The sequence below is a fragment of the Argopecten irradians genome, chromosome 3 (genome assembly GCF_041381155.1).
Source record: "Argopecten irradians isolate NY chromosome 3, Ai_NY, whole genome shotgun sequence".
Lineage (NCBI taxonomy): Eukaryota > Metazoa > Mollusca > Bivalvia > Pectinida > Pectinidae > Argopecten > Argopecten irradians.
In genome coordinates this window covers 62382993-62410895 of record NC_091136.1, presented here as the reverse complement: position 1 = coordinate 62410895, position 27903 = coordinate 62382993, and the positions used below count along the sequence as shown (strand labels likewise).

Sequence of the window (27903 nt, the reverse complement as noted above, 5' to 3'; positions counted from 1 at the left end):
GTCTTGCTGGTGTGATCTTTTCAGGATAGTTATACTGCCATTATATTAAAAACCTGCTGGTATTTATCTGGTATTTTCCTGAGGTCTAACCCTTTTGTTGTGCTACATTTGCAAAGAAAGAAATCCATGTTGAACTTTTTATCATAGGTTTGGAGCTAGTATTTCAAGATGTTCCATGCCTTTAGAGACTTTTTGAAATTGCTATTTATTTATTTATTTATTTTTAGTTCTTCAGAATGATCTTTAGAGATAATTAACTTAGGAACAAACTAAAGAAACTTTTTTTTAAATGATGAGGACTTTTCCTTCAAGTGTGAGATTTCGTTTTTCCTATTGTGTTAATATATTTCGAATTGTTAAAAGTTAGGTTCCTATATCTGTTCTCCAATGATATCATATACATGATATACATGGTGAATTTTGATATTGATATTCCTGAAGTTTGGAAGTTTTTTAATGTACATAGACTAATCTTTTCGGGTTTTTAATTTTTTTTTATTAAGTTTACTTTTTACCGGGTGTTTTTTTCCAATATCGTGTTTGCACTACTAGAGAGTCCTCTGCAAAAAAAAATATTGAGATTTAATTGAATCTGTTTGTTGTGTTCAAAAGCATTTACTACATAATACAACACCACATGTAGAATCACAAAGCCGATGTCACGGTATTATGTATAATAGGATGAAAATACCAGTGAAACATTCATATATATTGGATATCTAAGGGTCATCCAGAGCACTTCTGCATTTTTCGATGGTTTCAATGTAAATTGCAACATACCGGTATATAACGGTTACGTACATATACTGTATGACATAAAAACTCAAGACATGTATATATATATAATCTTTATTTCATTTAGCAAATAGGCTAAAAAGCCTTTGTGCAAAACAAATACAGACATGACAATGGTAAACAGACTTTTCTGGAAAAAGGATGTACACTATATATATATATATAAATAAAAAAAAAATCAGCGAAAGGATGCACATACGGAAGCCGTCTGGCGCCACATCAAAATACATATTTATTGTGTTCCCTCACAATGTTATTGTGAGGCCACACAATAATTATTGTGAGGGAACACAATGTTATTGTGAGGCCACACAATGATTATTGTGAGGGAACACAATCTTATTATGAGGCCACACAATATTATTGTGAGGGAACACAATAGTTATTGTGAGGGAACACAATATTATTGTGAGGGAACACAATCATTATTGTGAGGCCACACAATAGTTATTGTGAGGGAACACAATATAATTGTGAGGTTCCCTAACAATAATATTGTGTTCCCTCACAATAATATTGTGTGGCCTCACAATAATATTGTGTGGCCTCACAATAAGATTGTGTTCCCTCACAATAAGATTGTGTTCCCTCACAATAACATTGTGTGGCCTCACAATAAGATTGTGTTCCCTCACAATAAGATTGTGTTCCCTCACAATAACATTGTGTGGCCTCACAATCATATTGTGTTCCCTCACAATAATATTGTGTTCCCTCACAATAATTATTGTGTTCCCTCACTATAATATTGTGTGGCCTCATAATAAGATTGTGTTCCCTCACAATAATCATTGTGTGGCCTCACAATAACATTGTGTTCCCTCACAATAATATTGTGTGGCCTCACAATAAGATTGTGTTCCCTCACAATAGCATTGTGTGGCCTCACAATAATATTGTGTTCCCTCACAATAATTATTGTGTGGCCTCACAATAACATTGTGTTCCCTCACAATACTATTGTGTGGCCTCACAATATTATTGTGAGGGAACACAATAAATATATTTTTTGGTGTGGCGCCAGACGGCTTCCGTATGCACATAACAAATATATCAATTATCAAATAATATTGAATTTCTAACTTCATTAGCCTTGTGAACAAAGATAGCTAAATTTTTAACAATGCTACTATTTTCTGAAGTCAAGAGATCTATAAATTTAGTCATATTAGGCCTCAACCAAAATTTCTTTTTTAACAGTTTTGATCTATATGGCATGTGAAACGTTGCAATATTCATTAAATTTATATTTTTGTTCTAAAAAATAAATATTTGTTCTTAAAAAAATAAATATTTGTTCAATAATACAAAATATACATTCAAAAAATAAATATATGTTCATAAAGAATAAATATTTATTCAAAAATTGAAATATATGTTCATAAAAAAATATATTTATTCAAAAAAATAAATATCTGTTCATAAAAAATAAATATTTATTCAAAAAATTAAATATATGTTCATAAAAATAAATATATGTTCATAAAAAATAAATATATGGTCAAAAAAATAAATACATGTTCATAAAAAGTAAATATATGGTCAAGAAAAATAAAAATATTTGTTCAATCTGTATTTAGGATTATTGAATATATATTTATACATTCAATGTGCCAAAATAAATATATGTTCATAAATGTTGCATTGTGGGACAGTATGTAATGACACCAAGGGCTTTCGTTACGGCGTATTTGATTGGATAAATGAAAACGAAAGTAGTCTTGATCATGGAAGTGTTTGTTTTCAAATGAAGGCTGCAGACGATTTGACGATGGAAGTGGAAATGCTATTTGTTTTGGTGAGTAAACTAAGTAATACCTACGTGTACATCTCAATTAAATGTAACTGTGTGACAGGGCACATCGTTTGCAATTGGCGTCCGACCAGAAACATATATAACGTTACGTAACCTCCCGTCAAATAGTTCAATAAACCACAACATGTCATGTAAGACCAAGACCGTTTTCGTTTATTCGGAGCAACCAGTTCGACCGTTTGTTATTGTCATTATCTAAAATGTAAATCCTGACGGACCTGCAGTTTTTTTGATGACCTATAGTCATCATGCACCGTCCGTCGGCGTCCGCCGTGCGTAAACTATTCATTCAAACGACTTCTTCTCAATAACCGTAAGGCCTAAAGTACTCATATTTGGCCTGTAGCATGCTGGGATGAAGAACTACCAAAGTTGTGAAAATGAATGACCTTGACCTACTTTCAAGGTCAAAGGAGTCAAATAGGCTAAAATCTTTGAACAACTTCTTCTCAATAACCGTAAGGCCCAGAGTACTCATATTTCTAAAATGAAGTATGCAAAATGTGCAGGAGGACCCATTTTTCTTTCAAATGTGCATTTTTAGAACATTTCAGTCGGCTAAAATGGGGGGGGGGGGGCAAAAAGACATGTTTGGCCCTGTCCTGGGTAACGGGGGTGGGGAGGCGATTACCCCCCTGCCCCCCTCTTCCTACGTCCCTGCCAAGGACGTATACTTATAAATCCTTGTTATGACGGATAGAGGTCGGTGTCTAAAAAAGCGGTCTTTTTTTCGGCGATTCTGGCCAATGTCATAGCAAGTACCGTACAGTACAGTAGTCCCCCATTATACAGATTGGGGACACTCCCGTATATATACGCAGAATAGTCCTGCATTTGAGTAATAGTCCTGTATTTGAGGGAGTGTCCCAACCTGTTATACCGCCTATTTCCACCCTGCTGATGTACAGCTAACTCCACAGATTCACTTTACAGCTAGTATACAAGTAATTGATCATAGAGTTAAAACATTTTTTAGGATGTTGATGAATGTTTAAGAGACTTTGTTATCCAACTATTTATGCTCCAATTTTATTTTACAGAAATAAACCCAGTATTCCTTCCAAAGGCATTGAAGCAGGTATAAACGAATTGAAAGGCAGGATCCACATGTTCGACAAACAAGAAATAACAGTAAAACTTAGAGACATTCTTGGTAGTGTTTTCAATGGTTTGCAAATTGTAGTAAAGTTCAGCGGAGAACTGGAGATGAACTACGGTGGACTTACATTGTATAGGTATATATGGCATATCCCAATTGTAAAAAGCTTCATTTAATTTATCATTATTTTAGATAAAATAAGTTTGCTTGATCAAGTTACTAAAATTAATTAGAAAGTTTCACAAATTTATTTTCGGGACAATAACTTGAGAACACAACAACAGAATTTGTTCAAACTTCATAAATTTAATTAATGGCAGGGTACATGTGTTGCTTGCAACACTTATTGTAAGCTTGTTTTGTGATAAATTTAATATAGTACTATAAAATGTTTAATAATTTTGCATAAAGCATTGGAGGTTAAGATTTAATACATGTAAGTTAGATAAAATATCTTTACGGTAGATGAGCATCTAAAAGCAATTGACCGATCGCCAGGTGTAATATAGCTACGCCTCGTGCTCACAAACGCACGTGTTTCTATTCAATGTCGGAGCAAACATCATAGCACACACAATACAAAGTCATGTGCGGTTTGATTGACAGCTTGCGATCCGTCAATTATGTAATGACTATAGAAGCGTATACCAATACGGGGCTTACGAGACTTCAAAACAATGTGAGTAAAGTACAATTTACTGTGGATTAGTCCCAGCATCCGGTTATTATGATATCATGAGTTTCGCGATGTTGTGAGTAATGAACGGTAAATTGTACTTTACTCGCGTCGTTTTGGGATCTCGAAAACCCTGTATTCGCATGTTGGTTAAGTGTTGAGTGTTTATATTGAGAACCAGATTTATTTCCAAAACATCCATTTTTGTATGATTTTTTTCCCCATTTCAGTTGACATCACATTTGGAGAACTACTCACATTTATAACTGGAGCGGATGAGATACTTCCTGCAGGCTTCTCAACAAAATTCCACTACTCTTAGAACCACCTGTTTTCAGATTACCTTAAACATCAACTGACAACTTGCACATTGAACTTTCATATTCCCAGGGATTATGATGTAGATCAACTGAAACATCTTATGATGAGAGCATTGAAAGAATGCCAAGGATTTGGGAAAATTAAATCAGTTTGAGCATGTCATTCCTGTAACAAATAATACTTTTGTTATAAAATCAATTTTTAATAATGTGACACATTTCAAATGGACTGTTATAATAAAGTTTCATGAAGCAATACCATTTACATGAAATTTCATGAAATAAAAACAAAAATAGAATATTTTTAATAACGGTCAATTCAATCAATTTAGTAATATTTTCTTCATTCAAGGTCACAGGGGTCAAATAGGCTAAAATCTTTAAAACAACTTTTTCTGAATAACTAAGAGGCCTAGAGTCCTGATATTGGGCATGTGACATGCTGGGATGAAGAGCTACCAAGTCTGTTCAAATGAATGACCTAGACCTTCATTCAAGGTCACAGGGGTTAAATAGGCTTAAATCTTTAAACAACTTGTGTATAGCTAAGAGTCCTTGAGACCTGTTATTGGACTTGTGGCTTGTTTGTATGAAGGGCTAACATGTATATTAAAGATATAGACCTTGACCTTCATTCAAGGTAAAAAAAATTTCATCAAATATATCAGAAACTGAACTTCTTCTATTAAAGAGTTTGTTGCATTGCCTTGTTTGTCACTACTATATTCTTTGAGGTGTTGTATTGTGCCAATAGTCAGATGACCATCAAGGCCAAATTAGCCTCTTGTTTTAAATTAGTGACCTTGACCTTCATTCAAGGTCTAATTCATCAAATGTATCAGAAAATGAACTTCTTTTGTTAAAAGAGTGTTTTGTATTGCCTCAATTTGTTTACCACTACTATTTTCTTTGAGGTGTGGTTTATCCTGCCAATAGTCAGATAACCGTTAAGACCCATGGGCCTCTTGTTATATACAATGAGTCTTAATTGTAAATTGTAAGTTGCAGAAGAGGTAGGCATTTTCATCCAATTTGGTGTGTTGTATTGTACCAATAGTCACATGACCATTCAGCCTCTGTGCCTGTAATTATTTACAGCACATCTTCATCCTCAAAGCAGCAGCTTTCATAGCATGGTAGATGTAATGTCATGAGGAGCAAAACTATAAATACATGTATAACTTGTTTTCCTATGACTTTGGATATTGAAAAAAATCAAAAGATCACAATATTTGGAGTAAATTCTGTTATGTTATAAATGGTATTATTTTGTGAGCACATGTATTCAAGTTGTTTAATGAAATGAGCTATGTACAACTGCATTTACTGTGTTAGGGTGGAGATTGGATTACAAAATAAGATTTTTAATTCCTTCCTTTGATTTCATAAATAAAGATTTTCATAGTCAGTTTATACTTGTGTTTGCATTCCTTTATAAAACGATATTTCTTAAAGTATGCAAATTACAAATTTTAGCTTAATACATAATTGTAACTATAAGAAAAGCATGTGCTGTAGTATGTCGTCCATCAATTGCAACATCTCCATAACTATGACAGAAAAAAAAGTGATATATGGCTAGTAGTATGCTGAATAATGCACTGCCTCACGTTTGGCCTTTGGTAGATCTAGAGTGTTCGCCCTTGTGAGGAAGCTAGAATTTGGGTTCTGTCCCCTGTCAGAGACGTACCAATTTTTTAGTTTGATTAGTTTAACGTCCTATTAACAGCCAGGGTCTTTTAAGGACGTGCCAGGTTTGTTGGTGGAGGAAAGCCGGAGTACCCGGAGAAAAACCACCGACCAGCGGCCAGTACTTGGCAACTGCCCCACATGGGATTCGAACTCGCAACCCAGAGGTGGAGGGCATGTGATAATATGTCGGTACATCTTAACCACTCGGCCACCGCGGTACTAAAGTCTGTAAATCTGGTACTACTCCTTCTTAACGCTCAGCATAATAGGTGTTGCTTGCAAGGCTTAAGGACTAAAAATGATATTAAATGATTGTGGAAAATTTGTTTTTTAATGGAAAATATAAGGACACAGTTCTTACTATAATGTTGTTGATAAACATGTACCCTGGTACCTATACACCTCGCATAATCATGCAAAAATAAGTTCTTTGATATACATCTGTAATACAAAACTGTAATTTTAATACGGATATTAAATTATAAGTAAAATGATATTTTTTTTTACAAATTTAGGGCACTTGCATTTTTTAGCAAGTGACAAGAAAAATTACAATTCAAGTCCTGAATAAGCTAATGTGACTCTTCTGGTACATAAACCAGGGACAGAAGGTAACCTTCATATGAAATTTGAGAAAGATCAATAAAACATGAAAGGTGATAAACTGTCAATGTCAAAATTCAAAATGGTTGAGTGTCGGACATTTTGCTTAAAACTCCTGATCAGTCAATAAAGTGAATGGGCTTTCTAAAACTTGCAACAAAGAGAAAAACAAAATTGTATATTTCCTCCATTATTAAGGCAAATTCATAAATATATAATAGTAGGCTAAAAATATCAGAAAACTTTCAAGTTAATGCAAACTTTAAATTTTCTCACATAATAGATGTGTCTATATCTGAAAATCGAAATATGAATCTGAAAGGATATGAATCTGAAAGGGTAAATTTTAGCAACAAACATTATTAACAGTCCTTTACTGTGTACTATTTCAAATTACTTAGATTGTTTATTCATTTAACATTTCACATGAAATTCTTTAATTATAGACTTTAGTAATGAATGCTTTAATAATTGATTAAACTTCATCAGGTATACTGCTGTCCACATGCAGTTATAGTGTAACTGGGTTTGGTTAAGTCCCAGATGAAGGTGGGAGTGTTGGGATGTAATAGAGGACACAATCCGTCTTCTAAGTCATGATGGTTTATTGACAATACATGTAAGTGTGTATGTCTGTAACAAAATAAAACAAGCTCATTAAATACATGTTCACAATGCAATAATACATAATAACATTCATACTAATCATACATCCATCCATACATACAAGATCCCTAAGTAGCCTACAGTAAATTAGCATCAGATGTGAAATATCTATTTAACATACAGTAATAAAGTAATACAGTTATATTATAAGTAACTGTAGAACAAGACATTTATGAACCATTTATAATACATGTAATAGATATTATGATAAATACAAGGGGAGACAATATTTTCCCGGAGACAATGTCTTCTCTATACTATGCTATATCAGGGTGAGACAATTCGCCCCTTTACAACTATACAATAAAATACTCTAGTCTAAGGGGAGATAATCTACCCACTTAGACACTACAACATAATACACTATCAATGCATTACATACACTTTATCTGTTTCATTCGACCAAGGGTCCTATACATTGTACATGAATAAAATACATAATGTTACAAAAAGGTCTAAACTAATATAACATCTTCATATAAAACACGTACATGAATAAAATACATAATGTTACAAAAAGGTCTAAACTAATATAACATCTTCATATAAAACACTAGTTTTCGATCTCTATACTAATAATGCTAGAGATCCAAATATATACTCCTTTACATCAAATGGTCCATATAAATAGACAATTACACTTAAATTCAAATATATACTTATACTTTTACACTTTCAAGTTAATTTAACTTGTTCAAAAATACATTCTGATAATTTTACCAAAATAAGACAAATAAATATACATAGTTTTCTTTATGAACATTGCACAGGATATACAATATTGCTAAGAAAAATAAAAAGATGACTTACAGAAGTAGAAGAATTATATTCCAATTCCACAAAACAGTCAAAAGGTCTAAGAGCTAGACCAAAAACACAACTGCATGCTCTCATTAAAACCTTTCTGTGAACTGTCCACAGACAAAGGAAAGTGCTCCAAAGATAGAAATTTGGAAGGAAAGTTTGACCAATAAAATAACACATTATTATAATATCTATTACCCAATAAAATCAATCAGCTGACTAGCCAGGTGAGTCAACTGACTGGTACCTACCCTCACCTATAATTAAATAATGCACTCATGCATCCATCCATGCACTCACTCATTCCAGGTAACATACAGGTATACAGGTAAACAAGACGGTGACATATAGACAGTACTGGGACAAGCAGGGGTGCATCTTAATTTATAACCATACATAAATACACTAATACTAATTACATAACTAATTAGTTACTTAATTAATTACATAATTAATTACCCTGCCACAATAGCTTTATTCCTGTTGTTTAAAAACATTACTTCCTTACAGTATCTCTCAAAAAAAGAGTAACAATTCTTCAGTACAACCAAACACTACAATTTTTGCAAAAAAATCATTACACCAACTGCTGCAAGGAATGCAGATACTGTCTGACAATTAGGTAAGTATCTATGCCAAACTCTGGACCGTTGCTCATTGGATTAACATTTGTTCTCAAGTCATTGAGGATTTCCTCTCTTTGTCTACCTGTAGGTAACTGTAATTCCACTTCTGGAAAATGTGGTGGAAGCATGTCTCCATTATTGGTGTACACTTCAAAGGGGTCTATTCCAAATGATTGAATGTTAGCTGACTTCATGACATCTCTTACAGCAACACTGTTCTGTCTATGTAAGTTTAATCAATATATTCATCCACATTATGTACGGACTCCAACGTTCACCATGTTTTGTTCTAATACTATGTTGACTGTAGGCTTCAGAAAATTAACCGAGAGGCTGGAGCAGCATTAATCCATGGTAAGACATAATGGAGACAGAAAAGATCATTTTCATTCTCGACATTCTAAAACATTTGCATATTCTAAAAACATTGTTATAAAAAAAGGCTATAAAAAGTTTTTATCACTGAATAATAAACATCCCTCCATAGTCGTTTATTGCGACTGTTCAGTTGTGTATTGATCTTCCTCCAATATAACTGCCTCGGTTCGATCCTCTTTAGTTTTCCATAAACTCTTCCACTAGCACATTTTCCACTCAACGATCACCTCTTACGTTGATATCCTTGATGGTAATCCATACCTCTCTACTGCTTCCGAAAATAAGCTGAGCGTAGTTTCTGCACGCTTGTCTCCAGAAACAGATAAGTGTTTCTGACAATCTCTAAAATCTTGATAGTCTTCTGCTTGCAAATTTAAGGAAAAGGTTCAGCCAATTTTCTGTGTTTTCTTTCATGTCTGTCACAATTTCTATTAGGAGATCTACAAAATATAGAATATCAACACATATACTAATTTTGATAAATATACTCTACCAAATATATATTCAAAATGAAAGATTCAAGAAATTTATTCAAAGTTGTATATTCGGATAATGCAAATATTACCACTGTTTACAAAATATAATACTATATAACAAATAGCAGGGATTTTTATGTACATTTATGGCTGAATCACAGGGCCTCGTTCCTAATGATGCGATATATATAGGATAGATCACGTTTATTTACATACTAATGTAACAGGGCGAGAGTAGTGTGCCGCCAGATGGGCTCGAACCTTCGACCTCTGACTTACTGGTCCACCACTCTACCGACTGAGCTAAAGGGAAATTCCCCCTAGCGCGAACTAGAAGGCGACGATATCACTATTTACAACACTAATACTCCCCCCTTCAAACGTGTTCACCCCCGAACACAGAACAACCCAGGTTCTCTCTCCAAAAAAGGCTCTCAATCTCATATGGAGTGGTCTACGGCACAAAATGTAACAGGGCGCAGAGTAGTGTGCCGCCAGCCAGACTCAAACCCGCGACCCCAGACTTACTGGTCCGCCACTCTATTGACTGAGCTAAAGGGAAATTCACCCTAGCACGAAGCTAGAAGGCAACCGTAACACTATTTACAATTCTCTGTCCGAACACAGGGCCTCGTTCCTAATGATGATATATATATATAAGATAGGTCACATCTATTCACATTTGTGTAATGTATGTAAATAGACGTGACCTATCTTATATATATATATCTAATCATTAGAAACTAGGCTCTGTGGCTGAATATTTGCTGCATTTTCCCAATTTTATGTTAACATTTTCCCCGCATTAAGAAAAACTCTCAGAAATATAAGTTTTAATAAAGCTGCAGTGTATTGTTTTCTCAACTGTCAAAGGTACAAGCCCCTGAGCAGGGTTAAAAATCACAATACCTATGAACCTTCAAAGTCATTGGCCGTTTTCGATTATACGGTTTGAGTGTTTTTGACCTAGGCTACGTTCGTTTATGAATTTCAGAGGGACCTGCTAATCTGATATTGTTTTCAGACGAGCCTTAACAAAGCCCTCACAGGCCTGTATAAAAACAAAAGGCCCAAGGGCCTTAACGGTCTTCGGACTACCTTGGCAATAGCCGTATAGGAAATTAATTAGATATGGTGTCATGGTTAAAAAATAAAAACACTTTGTCGGGACAATGTAAGGATCATTTCATGCAAGTTTCAGCCAAACTTAGAACAATAGAAGAAGTTCAAAATATATTTTCAAGATGGCAGGTGTGGTGGCCATCTTGGATTTCGGATCAACATTAAAATATAACAACACTTGGTCGGGACCATGTCAGGCTCATTTCATGCAAGTGTCAGCTAAATTACACTGGCAAGAACTTGATAAGAAATTCAAAATTCAAGATTTTAGAATATTTGACCCCCGTGTCCGTTATCTCATCATGCTACTGGCTAAAGATGAATACACTGGGCCTTTCGGCTAGTTTGAAGAAGTACTTAATATATATTAGCCAAATAGACCCCTGTGACCTTAAAAGAAGGTCAAGGTCATTCATTTTCACAGCTTTGGTAGCCTTCATTCCAGCATGCTACAGGCCAAATAAGAGTACTCTGGGCCTTACGGTTATTGAGAAGAAGTTGTTCAAAGATTTTAGCCTATTTGACTCCTTTGACCTTGAAAGTAGGTCAAGGTCATTCATTTTCACAACTTTGGTAGTTCTTCATCCCAGCATGCTACAGGCCAAATATGAGTACTTTAGGCCTTACGGTTATTGAGAAGAAGTCGTTTGAATGAATAGTTTACGCACGGCGGACGCCGACGGACGGTGCATGATGACTATAGGTCATCAAAAAAACTGCAGGTCCGTCAGGATTTACATTTTAGATAATGACAATAACAAACGGTCGAACTGGTTGCTCCGAATAAACGAAAACGGTCTTGGTCTTACATGACATGTTGTGGTTTATTGAACTATTTGACGGGAGGTTACGTAACGTTATATATGTTTCTGGTCGGACGCCAATTGCAAACGATGTGCCCTGTCACACAGTTACATTTAATTGAGATGTACACGTAGGTATTACTTAGTTTACTCACCAAAACAAATAGCATTTCCACTTCCATCGTCAAATCGTCTGCAGCCTTCATTTGAAAACAAACACTTCCATGATCAAGACTACTTTCGTTTTCATTTATCCAATCAAATACGCCGTAACGAAAGCCCTTGGTGTCATTACATACTGTCCCACAATGCAACATTTATGAACATATATTTATTTTGGCACATTGAATGTATAAATATATATTCAATAATCCTAAATACAGATTGAACAAATATTTTTATTTTTCTTGACCATATATTTACTTTTTATGAACATATATTTATTTTTTGACCATATATTTATTTTTTATGAACATATATTTATTTTTATGAACATATATTATTTAATTTTTTTGAATAAATATTTATTTTTTATGGACATATTTTTATTTTTTATGAACATATATTTATTTTTTTGAATAAATATATTTTTTTATGAACATATATTTCAATTTTTTGAATAAATATTTTTTCTTTATGAACATATATTTATTTTTTGAATATATATTTTGTATTATTGAACAAATATTTATTTTTTTAAGAACAAATATTTATTTTTTAGAACAAAAATATAAATTTAATGAATATTGCAACGTTTCACATGCCATAGATCTAATATCTACATAAATAGGACATTCCAAGATAAAATGATATTCATCTTCAATTTTTGCACAATTAAAACAATATCTCAAATCGACTGGAATTGGATTAGGCTTGTGCCACCGACCTGTTTCTATGTACAATCTATGTGATGATGTTCTAATCTTCGTTAGAGCTTTTCTATATTTTTCAATATTTACAGTATCGAGATAACTCTTATATCCAAATTCATTTGTAAACAATAAATAACATCTTGCCCTTGGCGAATCTACCAGCTCACTATGCCAGTTTTGTATAAAAATATCTTTAACTCTAGTTTGGAATAACTCTAAAAAAACCTTTTCGTTTCCAACTTGTTGTTCTAACCAAACATAACCAAAACCATACGTACATAATAATTGTTTTTTAATAATTTTGCCCAGTTAATTATTCTATATGATTCAGCTTGTTGGTAAAGTTCATCATAGACTGACTTCACCAATACATTTTTCTTATGATGGACAATCTGTAGCCAATACTTAATTATCTTAAAATATCTCTTGAGTTTTAGTGGCAAACATCCTATTTCTCCGTAAATAAAGTTGTTCTGTGTCGAAGTTTTCACTCCAAGCAGTCTTTTACAAAACCTTAAATGAACCTTTTCTACTGCCAACCCAGAGTGAAAACCCCACACTTCACACCCATAACTCATTACGGGACATACTATACTAATTTTTCAAATAAATTATATGCATGTTTAGGTGAAAGGTTAATAAATTTTTGCAATTGTTTTTCCAGCTGAAAAAGTGATTTATTTCCTTGTCCTGCTAGAGTTGATTGGGCATCGGAAAATGACCCACTGGATGAGAGTACTAAGCCCAAAAAAGAAAACTTTTTAACTATCTGCACCTCATCCTCACCCAAATAGAATTTTAAATCTTCTGGTAATCGACCACCGTTTCATGACCTTGGTTTTCTCAACATTTACTTTTAATTTCCATCTATCACAATAACCGTGCAGAATATCCAGACCCTTTTGTAATCCAGTACTAGTGCAGGCCATCAAAGTGATGTCATCTGCATAAAGTAATATAAATAATTTCAAAAAATTTATTGACACCCCTTCAAAGCCTTTTAAAATCAGCTCTTCTTCAAGATCATTTACATACATTGCAAAAAGAAATGGGGACAAACTTTCCCCTTGTTTTACCCCGGTTACACATTCGTACTCATCAGAAAGTTCATTATTAACTTTCACCCTAGCTTTAACTGATTGATACATTGACTTGACAATATCAAGCATCTTACCTCGAATTCCCAATTTCAATAACTTTAACCATAAGTTTTTCCTCACAACATAATCAAAGGCCTTCGAAAAATCAATAAAAGTACAATACAAAGTTTCTCTATTATTAATAAAACATGATATTAGGCCATGTAAAATAAAAATGTTATCAATCGTACTATGACCAGCTCTAAAACCGGCCTGGGCTTCTACATAAACACTGTATTTTTCGGCCCAGGTAGTTAACCTATTATTCAAAATTTTCGTAAAAAGCTTACCAACCACACTTAATAAAGTAACACCTCTATAATTACGAACATCTGATTTGCTTCCCTTTTTATGAATGGGTATCACGTAACTCTCTGACCAAATAGTGGGGAATTCCCCCTTTCTAAAAATAGCATTGAATAATGCGCCCTCTACTCAAAAACTCGTTTATCACCAAATCAGGCCCTGCACTTTGCCCGTTTTTTAAGCCGACTTAAAGCATCTGTGATTTCCTTTTGGTCTATGTTTTGATTTAGTTCATTAAACATTACTTGCAATTCACTATTTTCGTACCTATCAACATAATTTACTACATCTTCGTCGGGTGTAAAAAAAGGGGTCGTCCGGATTATTAATTGAACTGAAAAAATTCGCAAACTCGTCGGCATCAATGTTGATATTGTTATTTGCAGATGACGACTCTTTTAACAACGACCAATAATCTTTGGGATTGCTAGTTCTAAAATTCACTAATTTTGAAGTTTTATCAGCGTCGTAACTTAAACGACATTTCCTTGCTTCCTTTTTAAACTCATTTCTTGCTTTCACTATGTTAACTCGATTCTCATTAGTACTCTCTCTCTCCTGTATAGATTTAATTTTTCAAAAAATGCTGACCTGATTTCCTCACACTTTTTACTATACCAGGGAATAGTATACTTCCTGCTATTACCTGTACTTATCAGTAGACGCCCGTCTCTGTAGAATTTTGTCCCATTCAGGTAACGCGTCCTTGACTACCTTGCCCTTCACGATCAGCTTAGCTGGAAAAACTATCTTTGCGTCTTCATTATTCCTTCTTGCCGTAAGAATGTGTCAATATCACAAAAAATGCTTTTACTTGAAATACATTAAACAGTCTCGAACATAATAAATGCTGAGAAAACTTATCTAACATAACATATGATTTTTTTAAATAAAAATAATTCCCAGTTTTGTGGAATTTTTAGTAGGCTCTAGAATGTTTTTTTGTGGCGAAATGCATACCATAATTCTCCATTTTCATAATATTTTAAAGATTTAAATATTATGCTAAGAATACAATCGTTGATAATTTAATAAAAAAATAATTCAATGATGGGTAAAAAAATTATTTTAGAAATATTTTTTAAAGGTCTGGCGACACATGCGTTTCGAACTCGGTAATTTTTCCATACACTGTCGAACTGTGCTTTTACTTCCGGTGAAGGAATATAGCAAGCCAATCAAAATCCGTGTCTCATTTGTGCTAGGCAAGGGAATATTTACGTGCAGTCGAAAGTAAAAATACGTGGCATTACGAGGATTTGTAACGTATTCCAATATATTTTCAAACTTTCGTAACCCTATTTTAGACATTTGTTATGTGATTGTGCTGTATATGCCCTAATTAATCAATTGAGAGGTAGGTATAATGCATTTTGACCCCATAAATTGTACTAAACCTACTGTTTCTCATGTCGATCGGTGATGGTTGACACATTGTAGTAGTGATAAAACCATGCTTATAAGTAACATGTACGAATCATTTATGCAATGTAGTGATCATTATACAATTGATACCCCCTTGATCGAGCGACATGACGATTTGACCACGCTCTCGGGTGACATGACGACTCGAGGGTGGGCAAATCGTCATGTCGCTCCATCTAGGAGACATCAATTGTTTTGTTATACAGGTTGGGGACCATCCCGTATAATAGTCCTGTATTTGAGGGATAATTTTGTTACGCAAATGCAGGATTCTATGAAATGAAAAGTGATAAAGTTGATTTAAACATTGTCATCAAAAAAGGGCATCATAATTTTTATATGGCATCATCACTAATACAACTTTCCACATTATTACTCAAATGGAAACAAATTTCATCATCTAAATGTTTGTAAAAGTCACAAACAAAATCACCTCTATTGCTTAATATGGGGCTAAAAATAGAACACAGGTAAAAGTCAATCAACCGGGGTATAGTTAACCCGTACCCATTCCAACTCGTACCCACCAACCCGTACCCAAAATTGGCGAAGTCGTACCCAAAATATTTGGCGAGCTCGTACCAATGATTGGCTAACCCGTACCCATCAAGTTTCGTTGTGTTTTTTTTTTAAATTTAATTATAGGTATTAATCTTCTTTGTGTTTGATTCAATATATCACTGGCCTAAATAATGCATAATTGAGTCACTGTTGATATATTCCAATACCTGGTAAAATCAGAAAATATCTGGTAACATGCTATATACTTTTCAAGATTACAAATACACTACAATACATTAATCAGTAATGTTATATTTATATTCACATGTACTTTAGTATTTTTTACAAGATATAACATCTGTAATAATTTTGTGTAAAAGTACCCGTTGTGACTTCACATGGCAAATGTTCAATCATTTTAAAAGCTGATTTCCTTTTTACCTGATTTACCTGATCTTCGGTCTATATAGGCAACAATACCTCTTGACCTCCTCAATTTAGACTTGAGTCACTTGCTGGTTTTCACTTGTTGCGCATACATCGTCGAGTCACACTCATAGATGCCCACATACTCAATTTAAAGTTAAAAATAACTGTCCATACTTTAAAAACTGTGTTTCCTTCTGTCTAATGTTTTTATATATACAACACATAAATTTCTCATATGGTTATGGATGCACTATACAATGTCCATTACATCCAAACCCTATCCTTTGGTGGCTGCAGATATGTGATCATGACCTCACATGGTATCATCAGTAGCAATCCGGACTAAATTTCAGCGGGTGATTTCTCCATTCCTTGTTTAATTTGGATTTAAACGCATTTATTGTTTCTGCACTGACAACATTTTCCGGGAGACTATTCCACACATTAACAACTCGAATCGCAAATGAGTTGGTTCTACATCTCAGCCTAGTCCTGGTTTTTCTCAGCTTTTTACTATGACCCCTTGTTCTGTTGTCCTCAACTCAAATGAATAAACCTTCTGATGTTACACTGGTTACGTCAATTTTATTTAGTATCCTGAATACCTGAATCATGTCATATCTTGTTCTTCTATATTGTAGACTTGGAATTCCAAGTATTTTTAGTCTTTCCGTATATGTTTTGTCATGGAGACCTTTGTTAGTACAACACAGTTGAGTTGACGTCTACTGGCGTGCTCCCGTGGCTGTCCCTTTGATCAATCAGTCGGTCAGGTATACATTGACAGGCACGCGAAGCGTATGGCTCCTCCCCCGTTAAATATCATTACGATATCATGTCGAGCTCTCACCACACGGGTCAGTCAATATAATTATACAGGTGATTGACAAGGCGGCCTTCCTCATTGGTTTCTGAACCGACCTGTGACCAAGCTATTTGGAATTTCTTTGACATGTTTCTCAAATAAATGCATTTTGTATGATTTTTTAAATCATGGTTCACCAGAAAATCTACGACTAGAATTTGTGTTAGACTAAAGATAGATACGGCATACAATATATGCTACTACCAAGTACTGACGGCCCGATGTCTGAAAAGCTAAATACTGTAATTTTCTCTAAATGTGCCATTCTCTCAAAAGGAATACAATTTGTTCAAAGAAATTTCAGTTTATTTCTGGCGATGGTATCATCTTACTGTTACAATCTTCCTCAAGAAATGCCACCACACCTTTCTTAGGTTTGGTACCAATGCAATTCCTCTTTCGTGCACGTTCATATGAAATCGATTGTGTTCAATTTTTGTTTGACTGTAGACGCGTCCTCGAAATTCCCAAGAGCGGGTGTAGAATATTTCAATAATCTGTATTTTTCAGTATTTAATCGGAAATCATTCTAGAAATCACTTGTTTTGACTTTTTTTTCGGAATTGAACAACAAACCATGAGAACGACATATTTAGATATTTTATATGAGCATACATTTTCTAACGTAACTTACTTGTAGATTATATACAGTAGAACAAATACCTGACAGGACGACGACCATGCATCTGTCAGAAATCTTCCGTCCGTCGTTCAGAGCTACGTATGTTTTTTTTATTAAACATTTGAGTAAAATGTTATTAACAGAATTTGAGAACACATCTTACTGGGACATTATACCGTCATACATCATTTACAATGGAATTCTTTACCGTCATGCAACCAATTTTGCACATTATATATATATATATATAATATATATATATATATATATATATTTGTGTGTCTATATTGCATTTATTTATTTTAAACGTGCCTATATACGAACTGTGATAGCTAAGAATTCCCTAGTATTTTAGAAAAACCAGATGCAGAGAAGGCTGGGGCAAAATGCGGGAAGGAAATCTTTGATATAGATCTATTGAGAGAATGGTCCAAATAATCTTCAAATATGTTTGTGAAATATTGCTCTTTTATTTATTTTTTATATGCATTGTAACAAAATTTGACATCAATTGGTTTTTACTTCATAATCATTTTAAATATAATAAGCTACGGGAAAATACGCAAGAGGGGAAAATGTAAAATTACTAATTAAAAATGAATAAATCACAAATAAATACATGAAGTTTAACTTTTATGATGGGTACGGGTTCGCCAAACTTGGGTACAGGTTCGCCATGCTTGGGTACGATTTCGCCAAATGTGGGTACGAGTTTGTTTGGGTACGAGTTTGAATGGGTACGAGATCGCCATAATTCAATCAACCATGACATTTGCACTAAATTTCCCTGATGGCTATACACTGTAGTCTATGGAGAGCACCTAAATTGTCACTTTATTACAAAGTGAGATAATAGAATTCAATAGTTCATAAACAAATACATAAAGTTTTCAATTAGTTATATGGGTATCTGAAAATGATGACGCCCTTTTTATGATACAAATTTTTAAAACAACTTTATCCATTTTCATTTCACATTATCCTGCATTTGAGTAACAAATTTATCCCTCAAATACAGGACTGTTACTCAAATGCAGGACTATCCTGCATATACGGGATGGTCCCCAACCTGTTATAGTCTACGAATATTACTGTTTCTATCCAAATTGGACTTATTGAAAATATTGAAATATTCTGTTTCAATTGCGCATACCAAGTTAACATCGGTATTTGCTTAAAAAATGCTAGGAAGCAGGATACATGTACTATTTATTAAATATAACGTGAGAAATGTAACAGAACATTCAAACCACACAGTATATGTTGTAACTATCGTTTTGGAGTTCGTCTATGTTTTCTCGTACTCTTGAGCTTCCGGGAGTATTCAGAATAACACGTTTGGTATACTATTACCATACATGTACTGAGTACATACATGCTTTTCCAAACTTTGGCTAGGAAGGGGACATGGTGGGTAATAACATTGTGGATTTCAATAATCTGTTTATCATTAAAAATGTTGAAAATGTCGAGCAGGAATCTACTGTATTAATTGTAAGCTTTAGGCCTAGCGTAACGGAAAATATACTGTTACCATGTTAGGTACATGTACGTGTGTACACAAGAAACAGAGATGCAGTGATGGTTAAGAAATACTAAATAACATTCAATTAATGCTGGTTTACCTGTAATCAGGTGTTAATCTGGTATAAATGTAACGTAAACCAGAGCAAACAATTCGTCCTGAAGCCGCCATATCTCTTTTATCCGGAACCTCTAGAAACATCAACAGTAGTATGTTACATCTAGAGACTACCCGGATGAAGCTCATGCGAGGGTGATATAACGAGGGCGACATAACGATTCGGGGGTGACATAAGGGAATTTCAATCAATGCAGCGCGATTACAGATGACATGACGATTGTTTTTAATCACGTGATACTGTATTGACTAATCGGAATCACTAATACATGGATGAGGTATAATAAAAATAATTGATTAGACTAGTCTGCAAATTACAGTTATAAGTAATGTAGTTTATAGTGAACAGCTATAGACACCTTCAGTACATCTTACCCTGCAGTTGGAGGGAGCTTTAGTCTAACAGAACAAGGGACAAGTCAGTAAAGCTGACTTCCAAATATCACCAATTAGCAAATATATTGCATAAAACTATGGTTTCACATTCTAAAATTGACCAATTGTATTGTAAACATTGAAAAATCAATAATGAAATAAGAATGAGTTATTAAGTAGTTTGTACAATGTAGTTTAAGTTGTGCGGGTTCATGCTTGAGTTTAGAAGACACTGAGTTTTATTTTGAGCATTTTCAACATTCTAAAAACTGCATTACCTGACATGTATATTAGTGAACATTGCATAGACTATATTCACAGCAATAGAAACAGTTTATTTCCAATATAAACCCAAAATTTAATGTGCTTTTAGTCCCTTTAACAAGAATCCAGTTCATCATGCTTTTGAATTCATTACAACAGCATTATCATATCATTGCGTTACACACCATTTATAATGTGCTTATTGATAATTATTTTTTAATGAAGATAGTGAATATTGCATTTCTTGTGCATTGTTATTGATTATTTATAATTATGATGTATGACAAAGAAATTAAGTTGTTGCAATATTATCTATTTCAGGGCAATAGAAAATGGAGGATTTGTTGAGGTGCAGAATGTGTAGACAACAATGGTGTGTCAAAACATTGGTTTTCATACTGATTTGCATCAGCTTAAACATTAAGTTAGCAGTCTCCCTGGATGCAGGGGGTGTGGCAGCTAATAGTTTAGGGAAGCAGAAAATTGATCAGTCTGAAAATGACCAAGTAGAGACAAAATTTAACCATCAACCTCCATCTGGTAGTACTTCCCCTCCCCAGGGACAGGACTCCCTCTCCAGGGGGAAAGAGTCTTCAAATCCTCAAGATATTCAAGGTAATCAGCACAATGAAAAAAATGAACATGTTAGTAAACATCCAGAACAACTAAAAAATAACGATGTGACTCAGAAAAGTCAAGATCATCCCCAAATTCAAATGAACCAAAAAATACCACAAGATCCCCCCAACACGCCACAGACACAGGTTAACCAAAACACACCACCAACACAGGTTCACCAAAACACACCACCAACACAGGTTAACCAAAACACACCACCAACACAAGATAACCAAAACACACCACCAACACAGGTTAACCAAAACACACCACCAACACAGGTTAACCAAAACACACCACCAACACAAGTTACCCAAAACGCGCCACCAACACAGGTTAACCAAAACGGACCACAAACCCAAGCAACCCAAAACACACCCCCAACCCAAGATACCCAAAACACACCACCAAACCAAGATACCCAAACCACAGCACCAACACAGGTTAACCAAAACACACCACCAACACAGGTTAACCAAAATACACCACCAACACAGGTTAACCAAAACACACCACCATCAGAGGTTAACCATGACACACCACCAACACAAGTTAACCAAAACACACCACCAACACAGGTTAACCAAAACACACCACCAACACAGGTTAACCAAAACACACCACCAACACAGGTTCACCAAAACACACCACCAACACAGGTTAACCAAAACACACCACCAACCCAAGATACCCAAAACACACCACCAAACCAAGATACCCAAACCACACCACCAACACAGGTTAACCAAAACACACCACCATCACAGGTTAACCAAAACACACCACCAACCCAAGATACCCAAAACACACCACCAACACAGGTTAACCAAAACACACCACCAACACAGGTTAACCAAAACACACCACCAACCCAAGATACCCAAAACACACCACCAAACCAAGATACCCAAACCACACCACCAACACAGGTTAACCAAAACACACCACCAACACAAGTTAACCAAAACACACCACCAACACAGGTTAACCAAAACACACCACCATCAGAGGTTAACCAAAACACACCACCAACACAAGTTACCCAAAACGCGCCACCAACACAGGTTAACCAAAACACACCACCATCACAGGTTAACCAAAACACACCACCAACACAAGTTAACCAAAACACACCACCAACACAAGATAACCAAAACACACCACCAACACAGGTTAACCAAAACACACCACCATCACAGGTTAACCAAAACACACCACCAACACAAGTTAACCAAAACACACCACCAACACAAGATAACCAAAACACACCACCAACACAGGTTAACCAAAACACACCACCAACACAGGTTCACCAAAACACACCACCAACACAAGTTAACCAAAACACACCACCAACACAAGATAACCAAAACACACCACCAACACAGGTTAACCAAAACACACCACCAACACAGGTTAACCAAAACACACCACCATCACAGGTTAACCAAAACACACCACCAACACAAGTTAACCAAAACACACCACCAACCCAAGATACCCCAAACACGCCACTGACACAGGTTAACCAAAACACACCCCCAACCCAAGATACCCAAACCACACCCCCAACCCAAGATACCCAAAACACACCACCAAACCAAGATACCCAAACCACACCTCCAACACAGGTTCACCAAAACACACCACCAACACAAGTTGATAAAGGCTTGCACTCTGAACAAAATCAAGTACATGAGAGTCAAAAATCTGGAAATGATGGGATGGAAAGTGAATCCTTAAGTCAGGGACACCAGAAAAATGAAAAAGAGAATACAGATGACGTTGTGATAGACAAGATCCAAGATATTGCTGTGGATGACAGTACCAACAAAGGGGAAAAACCACGCCCTGTAGATACCCCCCAGTCACCACCCCCTCCCTCTCCTACCACACCCAGCTATGGGCAGGATGGTACTGTCTCAGGTAACTTACATAGATGTACAGGCACACAGGTGCTGATTCTGACCATATATATATGAGTAGATATTTACACTTTACACAACATTATCCTTACATAGACCTCTGTACTATGCCCACTAATATTTAACACTCGTATGGTAAAGGGAGGGTGTGCTGCTTTTTACTAGTGCTCTACTAACATTACGGTCAACAGGCCTCATCCCCTGTTTATATGGTCAGTCGATGGATCTATGAATAATACACTGCATATATTACATAACCACACAATACAATGCCAGATACAGCGAACAGTATGAGATACAGACTTCCAGCTACAACTCATACTGTTCGCTGTATCTGACATTGTATTATTAACCACACAATTAATTGACAATACAATGTCAGATACAGCGAACAATATGAGCTGTAGCTGGAAGTCTGTATCTTCAGATGACATTAATGACATTCTTGTTATTGATTTTGTAGGGATAAGATTTGAAAAAAAAAAAAATTGTTAAATTATTGTTGCTTTCTGTATAATTTTGTTGCAGCAGAAAAGCATGCTAATTGTTTACATGTACATGTATTTATGATTATTTTTTTGTGATAAACAATATTATGCACGGAGATCTGAAAATAAAGATATTTGAAAGAAATGTTGGAGCTGTGGAGAGTGTTCTAATTAATTATTTGGAGAGTTTTTTACAGACCAGGCGACTTCAGGTGAAATCAAAGATATAAATGAATCTCTACAGAAATACAAAGAGTTTCTACATGATAACCCAGATAACACTAAATCCATCACCTATACAGATCAACAGGGAGATGAACAGGTGGAGAGTAGTCAGGGTGGACGAGTCACAGATCAAGGAGAGGCTATCAGGGAAAGGTCTGAATGGAAGTCTGAGGACAACAACGTAGATATTGAGGAAGAGGAATGGCCAATGAAAGAGGAGGATGTTGATGAAGATAACTTTGATGAGTACAATACTGAGGAGATGTCAGAAATTAGGGATAATGAAGTTGATGAAGATAATTACATTGCAGACAGGGCAAAAATGAATGATGATGATGATGATGATGATGATGATGATGATGATGATGATAAAGAGAGATCAGAAATGCATGGTAATGAAGAGGATAATGTTGCAGAAAAATCAGAAATGAATGATGATGAAGATGATATTGCTGAGAGATCAGAATTGAATGATGATGAAGATGATGATATTCTAGAAAGATCAGAAATGAAAGATGTTGATACAAAATGGAAGGGAGAGGAGGAAATGGATGAAGAATCAGATGATACTGAATACACATTTAGAGACAAGGAACGTCAGTTGTATAAAATGAAAGATTTCCCTGCAGCATTTGATGAGAAGACTCTAGACAGGAGACGTATTGAAGGTGTCTTTAGACATTTACGTGGCAATGTGAAAGAGACAACTGTGGTATACAACGCTGATGAGTTCGGTTATAAAAGGATAGAGAAGTATACACAGGTGATTCGCCAGGATGGGTCATTTCTCACTAACTATAATGAGTACTACGAACATGATCCAGACAAAGTGACGTACCAGCAGGCTACAGACGATACCCACAACCAGATTCCTGTGCCTGAAGGTGAGAGTGTACACTATCCTGTGTCACCCTCTTACAAGCTTGTGGACATGTCTGCCTGTGTTTGGTTTACTCAATCCCAATACATGTAGTTTGTTATAGAAACCTTTAAACATTATCTCCCTTTGTTCTCTTCCATAATGGTGGTCAATTGTAAGAGTGCAGTCACATGCAGGGTACTCACCAGTTTGTAGCTAGTTGTGAATATATATGTAATTATACAATGTAAATAATACTGAAAGTCAATGGTAATGCAAAGGGAGGTAATCTAGTTATTTTGTGAGTATTTCTGATCTTTTTATTTTTAAACCATATTGCTGCACTGGTCATATTGTAAACTATTTAGATGAACATGTACATACATCTTCTTTTAACTACTTGAAAACACATGGTAATGCAATGCTTTAAATGATCCACATATTTTAAATATTTGTTAATGAATTAGATTTGTGATTGCATTTATGATGATTATCATTAATAGTCTTAGAAAATAATAATCATTGCTTTCATCATTGATATTTGGGCATTGCTATATTTGAGTGGAAGTGTGATTATTAAGATAAAATAACACTTCACAAATATGTTTGGAAAGACAGAGATTTTAACTGCAAAATTGTTTATTTCTGTTGGATAATTAATCATCATTAACCTAACCAAGTTCATTAACATACGTATGTACATATATAATGACCAGTAGGGTGCTAGTTTCTACTAAACTCTCAGTATTTTCCCTTGGCTATGATCTTTTCATTATTCTTTCTGCTCTGCTGCATGCCTTTTATTTTTGTGAATTTGGCTTACTCTCGTAAATGCATGTTTATTACTTTTGTACTGTTGGATATTTATTGAATTTTATCTTTTGCTTCTTCTATGATATAGGTCCTTTTAGTGAAGCAAATTTTATTTTTAGCCCACCATCATGAGATGGTGGGTTATTCAAATCGCCTTTCTTCTGTGGTCCGTGGTCCATCGTCCGTGGTCCATTGTCCGTTGGTAAACAATGCTTGATGCCGCTATTTCTCAGAAAGTACTGAAGGGATCTGTCTCAATTTCACATGTAGGTTCCCCTAGAGCCCTAGGAGTGTCATGCAGATTTTGAGACTGATCGGTTGAGGTTTGTTACCGCTATTCTCAAAGTTCATATGTAAGTTCCCCTAGGGCCCTAGTTATGCATGTTGCATTTTAGGACAGATCTGTTAACAAGATGGCCGCCATGCTGCTATCTTTGATTTTGATAGTTAAAGGTTTGTTACAGCTATTTCTTGCCCTAGTTGTGCATATTGCATTTTGAGACTGATCAGTAAACAAGATGTCCGCCAGTTAGTTTAAAGTTTGAAAAGTAGAGAAAAGATCCCTCTTTCATTTGTCAGACATAGATCAATCTTTGGTGGACGCCAAGATCCCTCTGGGATCTCTTGTTAGACTGATGGAAAACTGACAAGAAAAATGGCAGATGTACATTCATTTTGTATTTTTGGTTTATGCATTTGTTGTTCCCTCATGTTGTCAAATGTTTTCAACAAAAAGGAAGGAGAAGAACAGTAGATCCATCTTTTATTTGACTGATAAAGCATAGCAAAAAATTGGTTTTCAAAGCCAAGTTTGGCTGGTTTTAGAACTGAAGGTATTTACTGGTCTTGGGTGTTTGTAATTTGTATCAACCTGCTGAATCATTTAACAACAAGGTTTAGAATAATTATTCTTTGTAATAGATTATCAATGTACTTAATTTGTATTCTTTTTATTATTTGTACCTGGTAAAGCATTTCTTCTAGACATTGTACTGCACATTTTGATATTTTCTTTAGAGGTTTGCCAGTTAAGTAAACATTACAGTACTTTTAGACTTTGCTGAATTTGTGTGTTTCTCTTACTGTTTCTGTTACTAACAGGTTCTAGCATTCAGGAATATCAATTCTCTTATGTTATTTTGTCAAAAGGTAAACTTTTAACTGTATACACAGTTTTAAATCTATAACCCCCATTCCTTCCTTTTTGTCATTCATACAAAAGGATACCAGGCCAATGCTAGTTATATTTATTCAATCAGGGATTTTATTTGCTATATGTTGTGTTCAATTTCCAACCATTGATTAAAGATAAGAATGCATGTACACTACTTTTCAACCATTTTACATTTGATTGAACTCCATCCAGTCATCTCCCTATAAAACATTCATGACTTACATGTGTCTGTTTTAAATGACTTTGTATAGAGTGTGTATGTTGTTAATGGACTCATGAGGCTATAGAGTGTGTATGTTGTTAATGGACTCGTGAGGCTATAGAGTGTGTATGTTGTTAAAGGACTCATAAGGCTATAGAGTGTGTATGTTGTTAATGGACTCACGAGGCTATAGAGTGTGTATGTTGTTAAAGGACTCATAAGGCTATAGAGTGTGTATGTTGTTAAAGGACTCATGAGGCTATAGAGTGTGTATGTTGTTAATGGACTCATGAGGCTATAGAGTGTGTATGTTGTTAATGGACTCATGAGGCTATAGAGTGTGTATGTTGTTAATGGACTCACGAGGCTATAGAGTGTGTATGTTGTTAATGGACTCGTGAGGCTATAGAGTGTGTATGTTGTTAAAGGACTCATAAGGCTATAGAGTGTGTATGTTGTTAATGGACTCACGAGGCTATAGAGTGTGTATGTTGTTAAAGGACTCATAAGGCTATAGAGTGTGTATGTTGTTAATGGACTCATGAGGCTATAGAGTGTGTATGTTGTTTAAAGGACGTTTGAGGCTATAGAGTGTGTATGTTGTTAAAGGACTCATAAGGCTATAGAGTGTGTATGTTGTTAATGGACTCATGAGGCTATAGAGTGTGTATGTTGTTAATGGACTCATGAGGCTATAGAGTGTGTATGTTGTTAATGGACTCATGAGGCTATAGAGTGTGTATGTTGTTAATGGACTCATGAGGCTATAGAGTGTGTATGTTGTTAATGGACTCATGAGGCTATAGAGTGTGTATGTTGTTAATGGACTCATGAGGCTATAGAGTGTGTATGTTGTTAATGGACTCATGAGGCTATAGAGTGTGCATGTTGTTAATGGACTCATGAGGCTATAGAGTGTGTATGTTGTTAATGGACTCGTGAGGCTATAGAGTGTGTATGTTGTTAATGGACTCATAAGGCTATAGAGTGTGTATGTTGTTAAAAGACTCACAAGGCTATAGAGTGTATATGTTGTTAATGGACTCATAAGGCTATAGAGTGTGTATGTTGTTAATGGACTCATAAGGCTATAGAGTGTGTATGTTGTTAATGGACTCATGAGGCTATAGAGTGTGTATGTTGTTAATGGACTCATAAGGCTATAGAGTGTGTATGTTGTTAATGGACTCATGAGGCTATAGAGTGTATATGTTGTTAATCAACTCATGAGGCTATAGAGAGTGTATGTTGTTAATGGACTCACAAGGCTATAGAGTGTGTAT

At 35.0% G+C, this 27903-nt stretch overlaps 1 protein-coding gene and 2 long non-coding RNA genes across 7 annotated transcripts in view; 2 read left to right on the top strand and 1 right to left on the bottom strand.

Moving 5' to 3' along the window:
* The first annotated feature begins 2333 nt into the window (after positions 1 to 2333).
* Positions 2334 to 6119, top strand: LOC138319323 (uncharacterized). The gene is made up of 3 exons (XR_011207993.1): positions 2334 to 2593; positions 3652 to 3846; positions 4617 to 6119. It is a non-coding gene; the product is annotated as an uncharacterized lncRNA (long non-coding RNA).
* A 1469-nt stretch (positions 6120 to 7588) lies between these two features.
* LOC138319322 (uncharacterized) lies at positions 7589 to 12344 on the bottom strand. Its single transcript, XR_011207992.1, has 2 exons — positions 12032 to 12344; positions 7589 to 9915 (listed from the first exon to the last, which is right to left on the bottom strand). It is a non-coding gene; the product is annotated as an uncharacterized lncRNA (long non-coding RNA).
* A 3031-nt stretch (positions 12345 to 15375) lies between these two features.
* LOC138319319 (protein sel-1 homolog 1-like) overlaps positions 15376 to 27903 on the top strand; it is a 46533-nt gene continuing 34005 nt past the window's right edge. The window contains exons 1-3 of one of the 5 annotated variants that reach the window (XM_069262391.1): positions 15379 to 15550; positions 20638 to 20931; positions 23545 to 24456. In XM_069262391.1, the coding sequence (XP_069118492.1) occupies positions 20649 to 20931; positions 23545 to 24456 (1195 nt within the window). In that variant the 5' untranslated portion in view covers positions 15379 to 15550; positions 20638 to 20648. Of the gene's footprint in view, positions 15551 to 20637; positions 22861 to 23544; positions 24457 to 27903 lie in introns of all 5 variants that reach the window. The other 4 variants (XM_069262392.1, XR_011207991.1, XM_069262390.1 and 1 more) reach the window with 4 other exon arrangements.